Raw genomic sequence first — 18,322 nt, 5'->3', positions numbered from 1 at the left:
CGGCCAATGGCCGGAGGACTTCCCCTATTTAAAGCACCTCCTCCAATATGGAGGTGCCTGTGCAAGGTTGTTGTTCTGTGTGCTAACACTTGCTTCAGCCCTCAGGTCCCGCTTCCTGTCAGTTCTGCCCACCAGTCTGCCTGTCAGTCCTGCTCGCCAGTCTGTCTACAGCCCAGCCCGCCTGTCTATAGTTCTGCCCGCCTTCCAGCTTGTCTGGAAGCACCTGCCAGTTACCTGCCATGCCCGCCAGCTCGCCTATCCGGAGCACTCGTCTGGCTATCTGCCGAACCAGCCTGCTTATCTACCCGGACCTCCTGTCAGCCTCCCTGCCGTGCTCATCCGCTGTACCGGTCAGTTCCTGCCATCTGACCCGTGGGAGTCACCTGCTCTCACACAAGGTCGGCCTCAGAGTGGCACCTGGTCCCCCTGCTCGGTCCCTCCCTGGTTCACAGAGTCGATTGAGCCGCCGTGCGACTTTGGTCAGGCCGAGTAGGTACTTAGTCACGCCCCTCTGGTCCCTCCTTTCACCGAAGCACAGAGGTTCCACCACCCGGACCCGTAACATCTCTGAGTTGGAAAAACTGTGCAATCTGGAGGCATTATATGGGAGAAAAAGCTGAACAAACTGATATATAAAGTTTTGTGTGAAAAGATTCAGTATAACTTGTATTTTATTATACATTTTGGGCTTAGCAGTCTAGTGGGCGGTTCTAATTAGTGATTGACAGCCTTATCTGTAGAAGTGTGCATACAGAGATAGCTGTCAATCACTGATAGGACTGCCCATTAATTTAATAAATTACAGATACAACAGAATCTTTTTTCACAAAACTGCTGTAATTGGCTATTATACCCAACAGTTCCATAGATAATGAATAGAGTGGTGGTTTGCATGCTCACATTCAGATAGGTGTCTGCAAAGGGGCAATGACTACACAAAGCAAAAAGTATTTAAGTGAACAATTCTGTCTGTGCTCAACAAGTCTGTAAGCACAACATTAATTTTCCATTCGGACAAGGCTGCAGTTGACCAGCGTCTGCTGATGTGCTAAGCCAGTCCTGTGGCATTGCTTATGTCATGAGACCAGTGGGACACCCAGAGCAGATGGTGTAGCAGCAGTGTTGATCTGGGAGGTAAGTATATTTTTTTTACCTTATACAGCTCCCTGGGGCCATTGATAGGAAAGACAGGTATACTGAGTAGTAGGGTGCAGTCAGATGGCCGAATAACACGGACGACGATTGCATCGCAGTGCATGGGCTGGCCGGTGGCTCTCCTGACCCGAGCGTGACAGCTGCATAGAAATACATGCTGTCACGCTTGGGTCAGGAGAGCCGCCGGCCAGTCCAAGCATTGCAATGCAATCGTCGTTTGTATTATATAGCTGTTTGACGGCGCCCATAGTGTCATTCTCCTCACACCAATAATTAAACAGAGCCAGACAAGTGATGAGTGCTAAAGTCCATGTGAACCTTTTTTTGCAGTCTTCCACAGTAACTAAGGCATCCATAGGTACTCCACTGGCAGTGCTGATCTCTGAGTCTGATAAGAGACAGAGCAACTCTGTCATGGAGGGAACCATCCTTCAATTGCTTAATCATCAGGTTCACTACAGTCAGCAGCATTGATGCAGCCTCTAGACTGCAAAAGAGAAAAAAACACAGTGCAAAACAACACTACAAACACCCATCCAATGGTACCTGATAATTTCACGTGGCAAGTGCACAACCGTCCATTTTGGTGTCCGCGAGGTAAAAATGTAATGGAGCTGTAGTGGTGCCAATCTTGGAATGGGACCCACAAAAACCCTTGCGAATTTTCCCAGGGTGACCATCAGCTGATCGCTGCCGACACTTATCAGCTGATGGTCACGTGACCATCAGATGATTCGTGACGTCACTCAAGGTCCTGGCAGTTTGGTACACTGCGGGGCACGAGCCCGCGCCCTGCAGTGTACCGCTGACCGCTGGGGAGACAGCCTCGCCGCTGGGAACCAGGAGGACACCGGGGGTCCGCCGGACAGGTGAGTATACAGGTTTATTTTTACTTTTTTACTCTTTCTTTTATTACCACGGGCACATGGGCTGAGAAGAGCAGGCTGCTGCTCCTCCCATCCTCGCTGCTATCAGCCAGAGCAGCGGTCGGATGAGAGGAGTAGCAACCTCCTCTCCCGACTCTGGTACCACCCGCAGCGTGATTTTGCGCCTATTGATTTTCATTGAAATGCAGCAATTCTGCAGGTATAGATATTATACATGCGGGTTTGCTGTGATGCAATGCAAGTCAATGGGCGCGAATTTGCTGTGGAATTGCGTTAGAAATGGTAATGCTGCAGATTTTACTGCAATGGTAATTCGGAGCAGAAATTTCCGCATCATGTGCACATCACATGCGGATTATCATTGCTATACATGGCAGACCTATTAACATGCAGTTTCAATGCGTTCCCGCGGCGTAAAAACCGCCACGGAAACGCATAAAAACCACATTGTGTGCACATAGCCTAACACTCCTTTAATATGACGATGAACATTTTATACTTATGCATGAATATATGACCCCAGTTTGGTCTGCCTAGCTAGAAAGTATAGAAACCTAGTGTGGTCTTCCACTGCTGTAGTCTATCCACCTATGCTTCATGTGCTGTATGTCCTGAGATGTTCTTCTTCATATCACTGTTTTAACAAAGGGTTACGTGAGTTGCTCTTGCATTCCTGTAATTTCAACCAGTGTGGTATTAGTCTCTGACCTCTATCTTATCAATAAGACAGTCTAACCCAAGGAACTGGCACTCACTAGATTTGTATGCAATATTCTGTGTGTACTTTAAAGATTGTTGTCTAAAGAAATCTCAGGAGAATAACGTCATTTCTGTTGTGCTTTTTTGTTTTGGGTTATGAACTCCTATTAAGATACACACAATCAAAGGTTAGGGTACATTCACACGTTGCTGTTGAGGAGTGGTTGAGACTGACATTGGAAACAATACAAAAAATACAGTAACTGAATAGTTTTTACAATGAAAACTTATCAAATAAATGTGTTTCACCTACAAAAACATCAAAGCCAGTATAGGCAATGCAAATTGTACATATGTATACAGATACAGCTCTCACCTGAACTGCGTGAGTGTACCCTCACGGTTCACTTGTACAGGGTATATAATTCCAATTAGAATGAAGAAACTAATGATAAAACTGATTCTGTTGCTGGCCAATCTGCACAATTTGCAAATTTATCAACATGTTCACTGCACTTTTTTGGTAAGGTAAATACACCAAAAAGATGAATTTTAATGGCAAATACATTTGTATTAAGCCTCAAGTGCCATTTTTCCTCAAAAGTACCAAAAGTGTCTGAAACAAGTCCTTGGTTTTAGAGGAGTATATTCATCAAGAGTACATGTTCCCATAGGCCAGGTTTTGTGGGGTGGGTTAAAGACTGATGTATTGTGTCCTTCCTGATTCCTCATTTTAAGCACACTCAGCACCTTTTCGGCCTTTTTTTAAGTTTGGGGGACTTTTCTAGGAAAATGCCAGCTAGGAATTAACCTACTGATGTAACGTGGCATGGGGAGGTAGCCATGGGCGAGGTACTCGTGTTTCACACCCCAGCAAGCTACATGAAAATGGGGGTCCTGGTTGGGTGTGTGGACTTTGTTTACAGGGGTGCTATGCCCTTGCAGGCCTCATGATGCCGGTGACTTCGGCTGGCCAGGACCAGATGTTGAGAGTTTCAATAAGGGAGACAACCAGTCAACAATAAACTGTCTTTAACTGAACAGTAACTTGGTGGGAATTATGTACAATAGAGGGTGCATAAGTTCACGAACATTTCCGTTCCAACATGGAGCATCTTCACGCATGGTCTCTCTACCTCTTCAAGGTTTACTTGCTTTTGCCACAGAGTTCCTCTGCCTTCACTACAACCCAGCACAGTACTACAGTCCAGTAAGTGAGAGCCCTGTACTTCAACCTGCAGTTTTGCGTCCATACCCCCCCATACAAGTGTATTGAGCAAGGCCGCACCCACTAGCCGGCCATGCCCGGGAGTATACATATCACGTACATCACTGCCGTTCCCGGCTCAGAAACCGGCGAATCCTCACAGCGCACAGTGTGGGCGTTGGGGGGGATTCAAAAGTCTGCAGTCACTCTGTGTTTTCATTTTAGAAGGGACAACCCCTTTAATTCATTTTTTCTTAAGTTGAAGGAAACTGTCCACAATGCCAGCATAGAGAGAAAAGTATGGTATATGCTATTTGGACGAAATGGACAGACAGCTTTGTATACAAAAGCTTTGTTTTGCATATTGTGCTGTATGGCAAATCAACTCCTCCCATGAATTTATTGTACTCCTGCACGCACAGCGGTTTGTGAGCTTGGGTGGTGGATCCACATACAGGGACAGGATTGTTGCTATCATCATGGATGTGGAAAGGATCAGAATGCCCCATTTATCTTTGTACTTAACAAGTAGCAGGTCTTCACTACAGACAGCCATGTTCTCTCCCACTCTAGACCTCTTTGATTTTTATGTTTGGTGTTCACAGGCCACTGTGGAATGTGATGCAAGGACATTTAGCAAAGGACACTAGTGTATGTATAAGGACCCATAACATTTTGCCACTGCCAATTAATGTAGAAGAGCATTCTGGGTGATCTATTTTAGAATCCTTTCCCTCATTAATTCTAAAATAATAGGTGGACCCAGTGGTGCTTTTGCAGAGCTTTTATATCATACTGGGTTCTCTTGTTTGGGAGATATTGTCTAAGGCCATGTTCACATGTTCAGTATTGAGTCAGTGTTTTACATCAGTATTTGTAAGCCAAAATCAGGAGTGGAACAATCAGAGGAAAAATATAATAGAAACACGTCACCACTTCTGTATTTATCACCCACTCCTGGTTTTGGCTTACAAATACTGATGGAAAATACAAACCAAATACTGAACGTGGCATTAACCTGAGTCTTCCCTTGAAACTTACAAGAAACTCATCTAAAACAATATTTTGTTTGCTGGCATAAAATTGGAAAAAGTTTGGCAAAAGTGATTAATGGCTTTATTTTTAAAAGGTGATCAAAATTTGGGCCCTCTGGGGGTGGGTAGCAACTATGATCAATGTAGTACAGAAATTTGTGGATAACCTCAAATTATGTTCTACTCAGTGCTCCGGGGGTTGTACAGTGGGTACGGAAAGTATTCAGCCCCCTTTAAATTTTTCACTCTTTGTTTCATTGCAGCCATTTGGTAAATTCTAAAAAGTTCATTTTTTTTCTCATTAAAGTACACTCTGCACCCCATCTTGACTGAAACAACAGAAATGTAGACATTTTTGCAAATTTATTAAAAAAGACAAACTGAAATATCACATGGTCATAAGTATTCAGACCCTTTGCTCAGACACTCATAGTTAAGTCACATGCTGTCCATTTCCTTGTGATCCTCCTTGAGATGGTTCTACTCCTTCATTGGAGTCCTGCTGTGTTTAATTAAACTGATAGGACTTGATTTGGAAAGGCACACACCTGTATATATAAGACCTCACAGCTCACAATGCATGTCAGACCAAATGAGAATCATGAGCTCAAATGAACTGACCAAGGAGCTCAGAGACAGAACTGTGGCAAGGCACAGATCTGGCCAAGGTTACAAAAGAATGTCGGCATTACTCAAGGTTCCTAAGAGCACAGTGGCCTCCATAACTCTTAAATGGAAGACGTTTGGGACCACCAGAAGTCTTCCTAGACCTGGCCGTCCAGCCAAACTGAGCAATCGTGGGAAAAGAGCCTTGGTGAGAGAGGTAAAGAAGAACACCAAGATCACTGTGGCTGAGCTCCAGAGATGCAGAAGGGAGATAGGAGAAAGTTCCACAAAGTCAACTATCACTGCAGCCCTCCACCAGTCGGGCCTTTATGGCAGAATGGCCCGACGGAAGCCTCTCCTCAGTGCAAGACATATGAAAGCCAGAATAGAGTTTGCTCAAAAACACATGAAGGACTCCCAGACTATGAGAAATAAGATTCTCTTGTCTGATGAGACAAAGATAGAACTTTTTGGTAATAATTCTAAGCGGTATGTGTGGAGAAAACCAGGCACTGCTCATCACCTGCCCAATTCAATCAAAACAGTGAAACATGGTGGTGGCAGCATCATTCTATGGTGGTGTTTTTCAGCTGCAGGGACAGGACGAATGGTTGCAATTGAAGGAAACATGAATGCGGCCAAGTACAGAGATATCCTGGATGAAAACCTCTTCCAGAGTGCTCTGGACCTCAGACTTGGCAGAAGGTTCACCTTCCAACAAGACAATGACCCTAAGCACACAGCTAAAATAACAAAGGAGTGGCTTCAGAACAACTCTGTGACCATTCTTGACTGGCCCAGCCAGAGCCCTGACCTAAACCCAATTGAGCATCTCTGGAGAGACCTGAAAATGGCTGTCCACCAACGTTCACCATCCAACCTGACGGAACTGGAGAGGATCTGCAAGGAAGAATGGCAGAGGATCCCCAAATCCGGGTGTGATAAACTTGTTGCATCATTCCCAAGAAGACTCATGGCTGTACTAGCTCAAAAGGGTGCTTCTACTCAATACTGAGCAAAGGGTCTGAATACTTATGACCATGTGATATTTCAGTTTTTTTTTTTTAATAAATTTGCAAACATTTTTACATTTCTGTTTTTTTTCAGTCAAGATGGGGAGATGGGGTGCAGAGTGTACTTTAATGAGAATTTTTTTTTTTAGAATTTACCAAATGGCTGCTATGAAACAAAGAGTGAAAAATTTAAAGTGGTCTGAATACATTCCGTACCCACTGTATATTACGTTCATCGGGGATCAATAGTCCGATCTTGTTTTTTTTTTAACTATGCCAAAACTTAAAAATAACTAAGAAATAAAAGTTGCACTCTGTAACACTATAGCATACAAACATGAAATATAAGATATTGGAATTGCATTACTGATCTAGAAAAAAGGAAAAAAAAAGATACTTATATTGGTCAATTCATATGTGCCGAGCAGCCAACGACAAGGCGATCCCCTTTGCTGGGAACTTAATTTAACATGTACCTCTCCTGGGGTGCTAGCCTACAATTATAGGTAGGTAGGATCCTGCTGTGATGAAAACCGCCATACACTGATGGGTGGAGTGCTTGGTCAGAGAGCCTATGTATACATATATATACTATCTGAGTATACCCATCAGCTTATGTCGGTTTTAATCACAGCAGGATCCTACCAACCCATAATTGTAGGCTAGCACCCCAGTACAGCTACTGTACATGTTAGGTTCCCAGTAAAAAAGATTGCCTTGTTGTTGGCACAATTTAAGTATCCTTTTTTCCCCTATTTTCTAGAGCAGTAATGCAATTCCAATCTCTTATATTTCACATTTGCATGCTATAGCGCTACAGAGTGCAACTTTATTTGTTAGTTATATATGGAGATGGCTACTCCTTAGTATGCACCTGTTCTTGTTTGGAAGTGACAGTCTGTCTTTGATATTTGTATACAAAAACTTAAGAATAGGCCCAAAATATACCCAGCTCTACTGCATTTGTGAAAATAAATTGGCTGGCGTATACTTTTGTCTGCTCCACCATTAAATTTATTTGGGATTGAAAAAAAAATAAAGAGGGAAAAAAATCAATGGCCCCTGGCATCAATCTGAATGCATGAGGAAGCCATAAAACTTGGCACATTTAGGCTATAATTTTCACAGCTACCCATGTCAATTTGGGTATAGTAGGACCGTTGACTCTTCTGCTGTTACAGTGGGTGCAATCTAAGCATCGCATGATGTGGGTCCATATTTGAGCTTATCATAGTATAGGTCTCCTCGGCTTTGAACATCCTTCTGGACATTTTTTCTAAAACTTTGTAAAACTCTCAACTCCAATAATTTTTTTCAATCTTTTTTTAACTAATATTAAAAACGTAGGTGTGAACAGCACACTCAGTAGGAGCTGATGGGCAGTTTAGTGGGAGTGGACAGGCAACTCAGTAGTTGTGGAATCGACTTGACACTCAGTAGGATCAGACCAGCCATGACAATGGACTGGTGACTATAGCTGTAAGTGGCACACCATACTTAAACAGGGGTAATCTAGAAGGCAGGTGGCATTGCTGCCTAACTAACTTGGGCAGTGGGCAATCTAGGGGTATGAGACAGCACAGAGCTACATCTACCAGTGATTCTGACCGATTTCATGAGTTTAATTTTTTTAAATATTCTGTGGAAGCAGGGTTGAAAAGCAATGACTGACTTTCATTTGTTCATTTTCATAGATTTTTAATTTATTATTACTTTTGTCAGTTTCAAGTTATTTCTGTGACCATTGTGGGTTTTTCTTTCATTAAACGAGGGGTACCAACAATTTTGATCACGTGTGTATAATCAAACATTTTATTTAAAAAACAACAACAAAGTTTCCTCTTAAAAGTAGGTGCGGACTGGTGACACATTAGGATCAGACTGTCTGTGACAACAGACTGGTGACCCGTACTGCAAGTGGCACCCTATCTAAACGGGTAAGCTGGATGACAGGCAACATTGCTACCTAATAAATCTCGGGTTGTGGGCAAACTAAGAGTCTGGTATACGGAGGTCTCTGTGTCTGCTATTCCTGACAACTGTGACTCCTGATGGCGGCGTGGCAGAGGTCACAGATGGTACTTTTAGTCTGATTGAGATGGATCAAGAGGGCCATCGGGATATTTTTCTCTCTGACCGCTGAGATCAGTTGTGTAGCAGACCTGAGCTTCTAAGAGCAGGTGATGTTGAAATCTGTCTAGAATGCTGAGACTCGTCAGCAAGGTGCCGCTATGATTGATCCTGTGCCGGCAAGGTTTCCCTTGCAACTGTCGCCCGAGCTGCTCACTCCTGATTTATATTTATAGTACACTGCCTTAAACCAATTGCAATCTTCATGTACACTTAAGTAATTTAGCGGGAAGGTGTTAAGGCCACAGTCACACTATCGGTATTTGGTGAGTTTTTACCTCACTGTGTGTAACCAAAACCAGGAGTGGGTGAGAACTACAGAAGTCTAATGACCAGCACTTCGCTGACAACTGGACTTTTCATTTTTTTCGGAGGTTTCTGGTTGAATGGTGCAGGCCATGCGCCGCCGCCCAGGAATGACTTTCCCAGCTATAGAGGAAACATGGAGCAGCACACAGCACTCCTGGCACAACGGGAGAAGCTGGGGAGAGCGCCGCACATATCAGACTACCGCCAGGACACCGGCCGTGCGTCAGCTGAGGAGACGCAGCAAGTGCGCAGCTCTCAGCTTCCCGTCAGGTAGTCGCCAGGGACTAGCCCCGCCCACACGTTCGCCAAACCTCGGCCTGACTCCGCCCTCTCCGACCTGTCTGACCCGGAAGAGGAATCCCAGGAGCAGCCAGCAGCGACCCGGGGGGATTTAAATCGCGGCGAAGGGGATCCGCGGCTGTAGGAGCTAGTGCGGGTAGGTAAGCGTTATGCGGGGCTGGCGGAGAGGGCAACATATCACGGTCTCCGGGCTGCTGTGGGGGGCATAGCCCGTGTGTCAGGGATGTGAGGAGTGACCTGAGGAGGCTGACAAGCCTGTCTCCCCCCCCCCCCCTCAGGCTGTGCGGGGCTCGGTGATGCGGGCAGCTAGCTCCTTTGTGCTTGGCACATGAATAAAGCACCCACACAATGGGCACAGGAGCTGTCCGCCTCCTCTGGTGGCAGCTCATCTCTAAGGCCATGTTCACACTGTTCTGTCATTAAGAACCTCCATTTCTCAAGTAAGACTCTTCTGGAATTGCTCCTTTTCCTTGGTGTCTTGTAGTCCTAAAGCCTTTTTGTTTAATCATTTTTGCTCATATTTTGAGCTTTTTTTTTTTTTTAAAGCATTTTTACAAGTGATTTTAAGTAATCCTCTAGTGGGTTTTGAGGGTCCGCAGACCACCTGCTCGGTAAGATGCCCAGGTGGGATATGTTTGCCTTGTGTTGTAAAGTGTGGAGCTTCTTCCCAGCAGACATCTGAAGAGTGGCTGTCACTTGTCTCCACTTGGTGCCTTTGAAAAGCTTGAACACATGAGCAACAAGTTGTCCCATACAAATTAATGGGTTAATTCTTAGTAGTGGTTTGTGAGCGCTTTTTTTATAGCGGAAAAATTGCAGTGTGCATGTACCATAAAGGACTGTGTCTGAAATTGGCCACGCCGGATTGTTTCCCACATCATCTATGCCATACACATTAGACTGTTGACAGGTTTGGCTGACATTAGTCTTATGTTTTTTGAGGGCCTTAAATGGAATGTGACACCAGGTTTTTGCTCCCCTATCTGAGAGCAGCATGATGTAGGGGCAGTGACCCTGATTCCAGCTATGTCACCTACTGAGCTACTTTCCGTTGCTTTGATAAAATCTACCAGTTCTCTGAATGCAGAGCTCTGCATAACCCAGCAACTCCTCTGATTGGCAGCTTTCTACCTATGCATGTTGTACGCAGATGCCAATCAGTGATGGGGTGGGGTTATACAGAGCTCATGAATATGCTTAATTAGATTGCAGCAGGTTTACTAATCCTCTAGTGATCACCTACTGATAAAACCGTGATTTTTATCAGTTATTACAAGCAGCCCAGTAAGTGACACATCACAGGAATCAGTGTCTCTGCCTCTACATAATGCTGCTCCCAGATTATGTGAGAAAAACCCAGTGATGAATTTCCTTAATACCTTAACTTATAAAATACTATGTCATAAGTGGTCTCCCTGCCTTTGATACTTGCTCGCGCACTGAGCCTGCATCTTTCCTGGCATATGATACCCATTATTTAGCCATCACCTGCCTCTAACAACCTGTCAAAGTTTTGGCACCTCTGGTCAAAATTACTGTTATTGTGCACAGTTAAGCAAAATGAAATGATCTCTAAAAGGCCTAAAGTTCAAGGGGTTGTCCACTACTAGGACAACCCCTTCTTGATAAGGGGAGGAAAAAAATGAACACAAAAAATTGCTTGGCCCTTAAGGGGTTAAGCCTGCAATATACTTGTCTAAAACTGACAAGCGGATAGTCTTAGGTGATGAAAACCTATAAATGCCTGGCCACTTTTGACTTCCCCTAGCAAATCTGCTGGCTTCCTGGTTACCTGGAGCAGGACTGGATTGCCTTAAGGGCCACATTCTGAAAGGTACACCCTCTGTTCCACTGCGTTCACATGCCACATACGTGGCTCCCTCAGGTTTTCTGTCTGAAACCCTGAAAACAGGATTTAGGTGGCTCTGCCAATGGGGGCATTGATTTTAATAAAGCAGATGTAGTTGTTCTGTGCTAAGACCTCATTTTTGGCAGTGTCTAGCTTTTGGAGGTGGGACCAAAAAGCGGCCAACTGTACCTCTGTGCCCGACTCAAATAGGTCATAGAGCACACGGTGACGCAGTCTGGGCAGCATGGTGGCTCAGTGGTTAGCACTGTAGCCTTGTAGCGCTGGGGTCCTGGGTTCAAATCCCACCAAGGACAATATCTGCAAGGAGTTTGTGTGGGTTTCCTCCAGGTTCTCCGGTTTCCTCCCACACTCCAAAGACATACTGATAGGGAATCTAGATTGTGAGCCCCAATGGGGACTGTAAAGCCCTGTGGAATATAATAGCGCTGTATAAGCATAGCATAATAATGCTTTTTTTAAAGTCAATCGCCCCCTCAGCAGATTCACCTCATGATTTCGGACTGAAGCCCCTTCGGAGCCTCTGATGTTTGGCATGTGATGTGATCATGGCCTAGGTAAGACTTGACTGCATTCATGAAGTGGTGGCTGCAGATGCATCCTTCTCCATGGATGTCTATGGGAGTAAAGAGAACCCATCAAACCGCCCCCTCTATTGAATAATATTGATGCTGCTGATATTCGGCAAATATTGGTGGGTGCCATTTGACGCTTGTTCAGTTAATTGTTGGGGGGTCCCAGAGGCGGAACCTTAGTTTCAAGCACTTTTGGCATATCCGATATTGATAACCAGTTAATAAGCTCCTAGTTTTGCCTAACACCTAGGTTTATTATATGTCTATGGACTTAGTCTTCTGACTTGCATGTCTGGTTCTTGACGCTTTAGTCCTCGTTCAGCATTGGCGGGGTTAGCTCGCTGCATGTGATTACCTCTTATTTTTAGGGTTTACTATTTGCGTTCGTGTTTAGACAGCCCAAGAGTGTAACCTCGGAGAGTACTGCTGGATGGGATCGTAGTAAATGTCATTGGCATTCACTTATGTTTATACTTCACCAAGCGGTCATATGCTCAGTTTGGGAAGCCTAGTTCCTAAGGTCATTTTGGCACAAGGGTGAACTTACAATCCTTGTCAGTGTTTGCTTTAAAGGGGTTGTCTTACTACAGACATTTATTGCCTGTCCATAGAAAATTCCATTAATATCTAATAGATGCCTCCTCTGAGACCGCACATCTCCAGAACAGGTGTCACACAATCCCCAATACTGACTGCTCAGCGACCTTACTGACAGCATGGGCCACACATGCACTGATTCGCTTCATTCACCGCTATGGAAGTTCCAGAAACAGCCAATCACACTTTATTCACTCCCTTTACAGGCAGTTAATGTCCTAAGAAAATGCCCTATTGTTTAAAGGGGTTGTCCACTCCTAGGACAACCCCTTCTCAATCTGAACATTTGCCCTCTGTTAAATTAAAAAACTCCTATACTCTCCTATGCCAGCGGCATTTCAGTGGTGTCATCACTTGTGTTCCTGTGGCTCACGTGAGGTTGTCACATGTGCCCTGTGCCCAATCAATATGTTATGTGTAGGTGTGTGACACCCTGCACCCCCGTTGATCAGCTGTTAATGCCTGTGGGCGGCAGTGGTCTGTTGTGGTTCTGCACAGCTTTGTCAACGATATAGTGGCTAAGTATTTCACATCCGCCCCTTATTGATTCAAATAGGGGCAGATGTTCAGTATCCAGCCGCGGCCACTATACCGTTGACAGCCGTGCTGTGCAGCTCCATAACTGAGCCAGCAGGAACAGCTGATCAGCGAGTCTTCCACCCCCACCGATCAAATATAGATGACATATCCTAAGGATAGGCTATCAATGTGAAAGTCGTGGACAACTCCTTTAAATTCTGCTCTGTCAGGTGTATAAATATAAACGAGCACAGTCGACCTCTCATGTGACCCCCCCCCCCCACACCACCTTGAGAAAATTGCCCACCACTTGTCTTAAGAGTCTTTTTGAACTATGTAACTTTTTTTTTAATTGATATAGAAGAGCTTGACACATAGTGCACTTTGTGAAGTCACTGGTAGGGCTTACATTCTCCATGGCAATTGCCTGAATGCAGAAGTCACTGGGTTCCTCCAAGTACTGTTATGTTTTTTCAAACTTGGTCAAATCTCCACCTGTGTAGTCTGAAATCTGCCATTTAGTAATAGAAAATGGGTGCACTGGAACCTGAGGTTTTTAGGCTAGGTTCAGACTCGGCTCACTGAGATTCATTCTTTACCTGTACTCTACAACTTTTGCAATTTTTTGACTTAGAACTTTTTACATTGAAAGAAAAGCCAAACACTTTTTTTTTATCTGCTTTATTACAAATGAAGTAACTTTTTTTTTTTTCTTTATTTTCCCTCTTCTCCACCAAGTCTGAGTGTAAAGATACAGTATGGAGCAATCAAAAGCTAATCATGGTTTGTCGGCAAAAGAAGGTTCAAACTGGACAGGCATCCAGCAAAAAAATGCCTATGCTAGACTGGTCCAGCAGCATCACAGTGGACGCTTTACCTTCTACTTGAACTACATAGCACAGAAACTGCAGCTGGAGGAAGCCAGCCATGGGGACTCTGTCTGTGACAAAGACTCTACCGTAGAAGGCCTTCAAGGAGGTTCTGGTAGAAATGGCGTGTATTCTAATGCATTGTTCTCCTCTGAGAGAAGTAGTGCCCCAAGGTTTGAAAAGGGATTTGCTGGAGCAGACGCCAGTAGGAAAAGTGAATCAGAGATGCATTGTCTTGGCACGTGTGGCAATGAAGATGCAGATTTTGACCCAAAGGAGAAGGCGCCTACTCAAAGTAAACCTAGTTTACTCAGCGCAAAGCTTCAGTCTTCCAAAGGCAATTGTGACTTTGAGAGAAAGGAATCCCAGACTGAGAAGCAGACGCCAAAGTCTCAGACTTGTTTGATTGAAGGTATGGCTTCAGTGCAATCCCTCCCATCCCTCCCTTGTCGTCAGACCTGACCACCTTCTGATTGTAGGGTCTTCCTTGTGGCTGAGATGACTTGTTATACAATGTGCATACTTAGCTGCAGCTTTTGTTTCTGTGAATCAAAGCTTTTCTCTGGTTTGAAAGTATAATAATTGACCAAGGTATACTGTAGTATTTCTAAGCCTGATGTGCCTTTAGGTCAGTGGCTTTCTAACCTCCTAATAGTCGTTTGATCAAGTTAAGAGCAGTTTTCTGTAAACTGAAATATCTGTCCTGTGCGCCACAGTTTACTGCAAGCAGATGTCCTTTGTCCTCTAGTTACACTTTTTTTTAACCCTTTTCAGACTCATCGCATAATCATTTTTATTTATATAGCGCCAACATATTCCGCGGCACTTTACAATTAAGCGGGGACATGTACAGACAATAAACTCAATACATTAGGAGTGAGGGTCCTGCTCGCAAGCTTACAATCTACCAGGAAATGGGGGGACACAATAGGTGAAAAGTGCTTATTTCAGGTCTAGCAATTATAATAGGAATTTTCATATAAGGCTGCATGACCTGGTCATCAGCCCGAATGTTTAAGTGCAAGTATCAAGTGCAGTTATCGTGTGCATGGAAGGTGTGGAGACAGATGAATAGTAGGGAACAGGTTCTGAATAATATTTAGAAAGAGGGAACAGGGGAAAGTTAAGTTACTGAGTAGTTGAGGTGGTAGGCTTGTTTAAAGAGAGGTTTTTAAAGTGCGTTTGAAAAACGTGAGGGCTAGGGATCAGTCGGATCGTCTGCGGAAATGCATTCCAGAGAACTGGCGCAGCACGAGAGAAGTCTTGCAGATGGAGGTGCGAAGTTCGGATTATGGGGGATGTTAGTCTTGTCATTTGTAGAAAGGAGGGCACGTGTAGGGAGATAGACAGCGATGAAAGAGGAGATATAAGGTGGTGCAGAACTGTGGAGAGCTTTGTGGGTTAGAGCAATGAGTTTATATTGGACCCTGTAGCGAATGGGTAACCCGTGTAATGACTGGCGCAAGATGGAGGCATTGGTAAAGCAACTGGACAGAAATACAACCCTGACTGCTGCATTCAGGACGGATTGGAGAGGAGAAAGTTTGGTGAGAGGGAGACCGATCAGAAGGGAGTTGCACTAGTCCAGACGAGAGTGAATAAGAGCGACAGTAAGGCTATGTGCCCACGATGCAGAAATGCTCCAGATTTTTTCCTGAGCGTTTCTGCATCTCCCTGGCAGAAAAAACGCATGCTGATTGTACATGTTTTTCCTGCCAGGGACATGCGGATGTGAAGCGTTCTTCACATGCATTTCCGCATGCGGGTTGTCAAGTGCTTTCCAGGCGATTTCAGCATCACTTGGAAAGTGATTGACAACTTGGTCACACTATATAAATCCATGCAAACGGCATGGATTTATATAGTGTGACCGAAAGAATGTAAAAAAAAAAAAAAAAAAAAAATTCGATACTTGCCTTCTGATGGCCCCCGCAGTCTTGATTCGCTCTGTCCTGGCTTGCCGGCAGCTTGCGGCACACTGGAGGACCTGCTGACGTCAGCGTCGCGTGACCCATCACATGACTAAATGACGTCAGCGCAGGTCCTTCAGTCCACCGCGATCTGCCGGCAAGCGAAGACAAGGAGACCGGGGGCCAACAGAAGGTAAATACAATATTTATTTTTTATTTTTATTCTTTTTTTTTTTTTTTTTCACAGGTTCTATGGTACCCGGGTCCGGAGGAGAGTCTCCTCTCCTCCAGACCCGGGTACCATCCGCACATTGAAACGCTTGGATTCCGCATGAACAGATGCAGTGATGCGGAATCCAAGCGTTCTAATGCAAGTCAATGGCGGCGAAGACGCAGCACTTCCGCAAAACAATTGGTAGTGCTGCGTTGTTTTCCGCAATGATAACTCGCAGCGGAAATTTCCGCAGCATGTGCACAGCACATGCGGATTATCATTGGGGAACATGGCAGGCCTTCTACCATGTGTTTTTTAAGCGTTTCTGCAGCGGAATTGCCGCTGCAAAAAACGCTTAAACGCATCGTGGGCACACAGCCTAAGAGTTTTAGCAGTTTCAAAGGTGAGAAAAGGTTGGATTCTGGAGATGTTTAAGATGCAGGTGGCAAGAGCGAGTGAGTGATTGGATTTGGGAGTAAAGGAAAGTTTAGTGTCTAATATGACCCCAAGGCAGCGAGCATGCTGCTTGGGAGTAATGGTTGAACCCTCCAAGGTAATTTCAATGTTGGGTAGAGTTAGGTTCGTAGAGGGGAGAAACACAAGAAGTTCAGTTTTGGAGATATTCAGTTTAAGATAGAGGGAGGAATCATGTTAGAGACAGCAAGCAAACAATCCTTGGTGTTTTGTATTAGGGTAGGGGGTGATTTCAGGAGAGGAAGTGTATAATTAGGTGTCGTCAGCATCGAGATGGTACTGGAACCCAAATCTGCTGATTGTTTGTCCAATAGGGGCAGTGTATAGAGAGAAGAGGCAGGGGCCTGAGCCCTGCAGAACCCCGATAGTAAGGGGACGAGGAGAGGAAGAGGAGCCGGCAAAAGATACAGTGAAGGAGCGGTCAGAGAGGTAGGAGGAGAACCAGGAGAGAATTGTTTCCTTGAGGCCTATAGAGCGGAGCATAGTGAGGAGGAGCTGGTGATCCACAGTGTCAAATGTTGCAGGGATTAATGACCTTTGGATTTAGTGGTTATTAGATCATTAGAGACTTTAGTGAGGGCAGTTTCAGTGAAGTGTAAGGCTGTGTGCCCACGATGCGTTTTTAAGCGTTTCCGCAGCGGCAAAAACGCTGCAGAAATGCTTAAACGCATGGTAGAAGGCCTGCCATGTTCTCCAATGATAATCAGCATGTGCTGTGCATATACTGCGGAAATTTCTGCTGCGGGTTATCATTGTGGAAAAAAACGCAGCACTACCAATTATTTTGCAGAAGTGCTGTGTTTTCGCCGCCATTGACTTTCATTGGAACACATGGATTACTCATCACTGCATCTGTACATGCGGAATCTAAGCGTTTCAATGTGCGGATGGTACCCGGGTACAGGACAGGAGACTCTCCTCCGGACCCAGGTACCATAGAAACTGTAAAAAAAAATAAAATAAATATTACATTTACCTTCTGATGGTCCCCGGTCTCCTTGTCTTCACTTGCCGGCAGATTGCAGTGGACTGAAGGACCTGCGCTGACGTCATAGTCATCTGACGACAGGTCCTTCATGGTTGTGTACCGCGAGCTGTCGGCAAGCCAGGACGGAGTGAATAAAGACTGCGGGGGCCATCGGAAGGCAAGTATAGATTTATTTTACTTTTTACCATTCTTTCGGTCACACTATATAAATCCATGCCTGTTGCATGGATTTATATAGTGTGACCAAGATGTCAAGCACTTTCCAAGTGATGCTAAAATCGCTTGGAAAGCGCTTGTCAACCCGCATGCGGAAATGCAAGTGAAGAACGCTTCACATCCGCTTGTCCCTGGCAGGAAAAACGCATGTACAATCCGCATGTACAATCCGCATGCGTTTTTTTCTGCCAGGGAGATGCAGAAACACTCAGGAAAAAATCCTGAGCATTTCTGCATCGTGGGCACATAGCCTAAGAGCGGAAACCAGGTTGTAGATAGAGGGTCGAGGAGAGAGTTATCGGAGAGATAGCGGATTAGACGGGAGTGGACCAAGCGTTCCAGGAGTTTAGAGATGAAATGAGGGTTAGAAACAGGTCTGTAGTTAGCAGTGCAATTCTGGTCCAGGGATGGCTTTTTAAGTAAAGGGGTTATGATGGCATGTTTAATGAGGAGGGAAAGATACCTGAAATAAGAGAGGTTAAATATTTTAGTCAGGTGACTGGTGACCACCGGTGAGAGGGACTTCAGGAGATGTGAGGGAATGGAGTCACTGTTGCAGGTTGAAGGCCGAGAAGAAGCAAGGAGCTGGGTAACTTCTTCTCTGACAGGCTCAAAGAAGGCAAGTGAGCTTGAAGTGCGGCAGGGAAGGGGATCCAGGCACTGAGGAGATTGGGCTGAGGTGTCCTGATGGATGTGGTTGATTTTTTTTCTAGTAAACAAGTGGCCAAATCCTCACTGTTGAGGTTGGTGACG

General features: G+C 44.9%; 1 protein-coding gene across 4 annotated transcripts in view; it reads left to right on the top strand.

Annotated features, from left to right (window-relative positions):
- Positions 1-9,329: 9,329 nt before the first annotated feature.
- DIS3L2 (DIS3 like 3'-5' exoribonuclease 2) overlaps positions 9,330-18,322 on the top strand; it is a 366,019-nt gene continuing 357,026 nt past the window's right edge. The window contains exons 1-2 of one of the 4 annotated variants that reach the window (XM_073675255.1): positions 9,330-9,476; positions 13,637-14,179. In XM_073675255.1, coding sequence (XP_073531356.1) covers positions 13,657-14,179 — 523 coding nt within the window. In that variant the 5' untranslated portion in view covers positions 9,330-9,476; positions 13,637-13,656. Of the gene's footprint in view, positions 9,481-13,636; positions 14,180-18,322 lie in introns of all 4 variants that reach the window. The other 3 variants (XM_073675257.1, XM_073675258.1, XM_073675259.1) reach the window with 3 other exon arrangements.

Source organism: Phyllobates terribilis, unplaced genomic scaffold (genome assembly GCF_046119375.1).
Source record: "Phyllobates terribilis strain yellow unplaced genomic scaffold, ASM4611937v1 Scaffold_3__8_contigs__length_932513732, whole genome shotgun sequence".
Taxonomy (NCBI): Eukaryota; Metazoa; Chordata; class Amphibia; order Anura; family Dendrobatidae; genus Phyllobates; species Phyllobates terribilis.
Note: the sequence above shows the minus strand (reverse complement) of the source record. Positions and strands in the feature narration are given on the sequence as shown.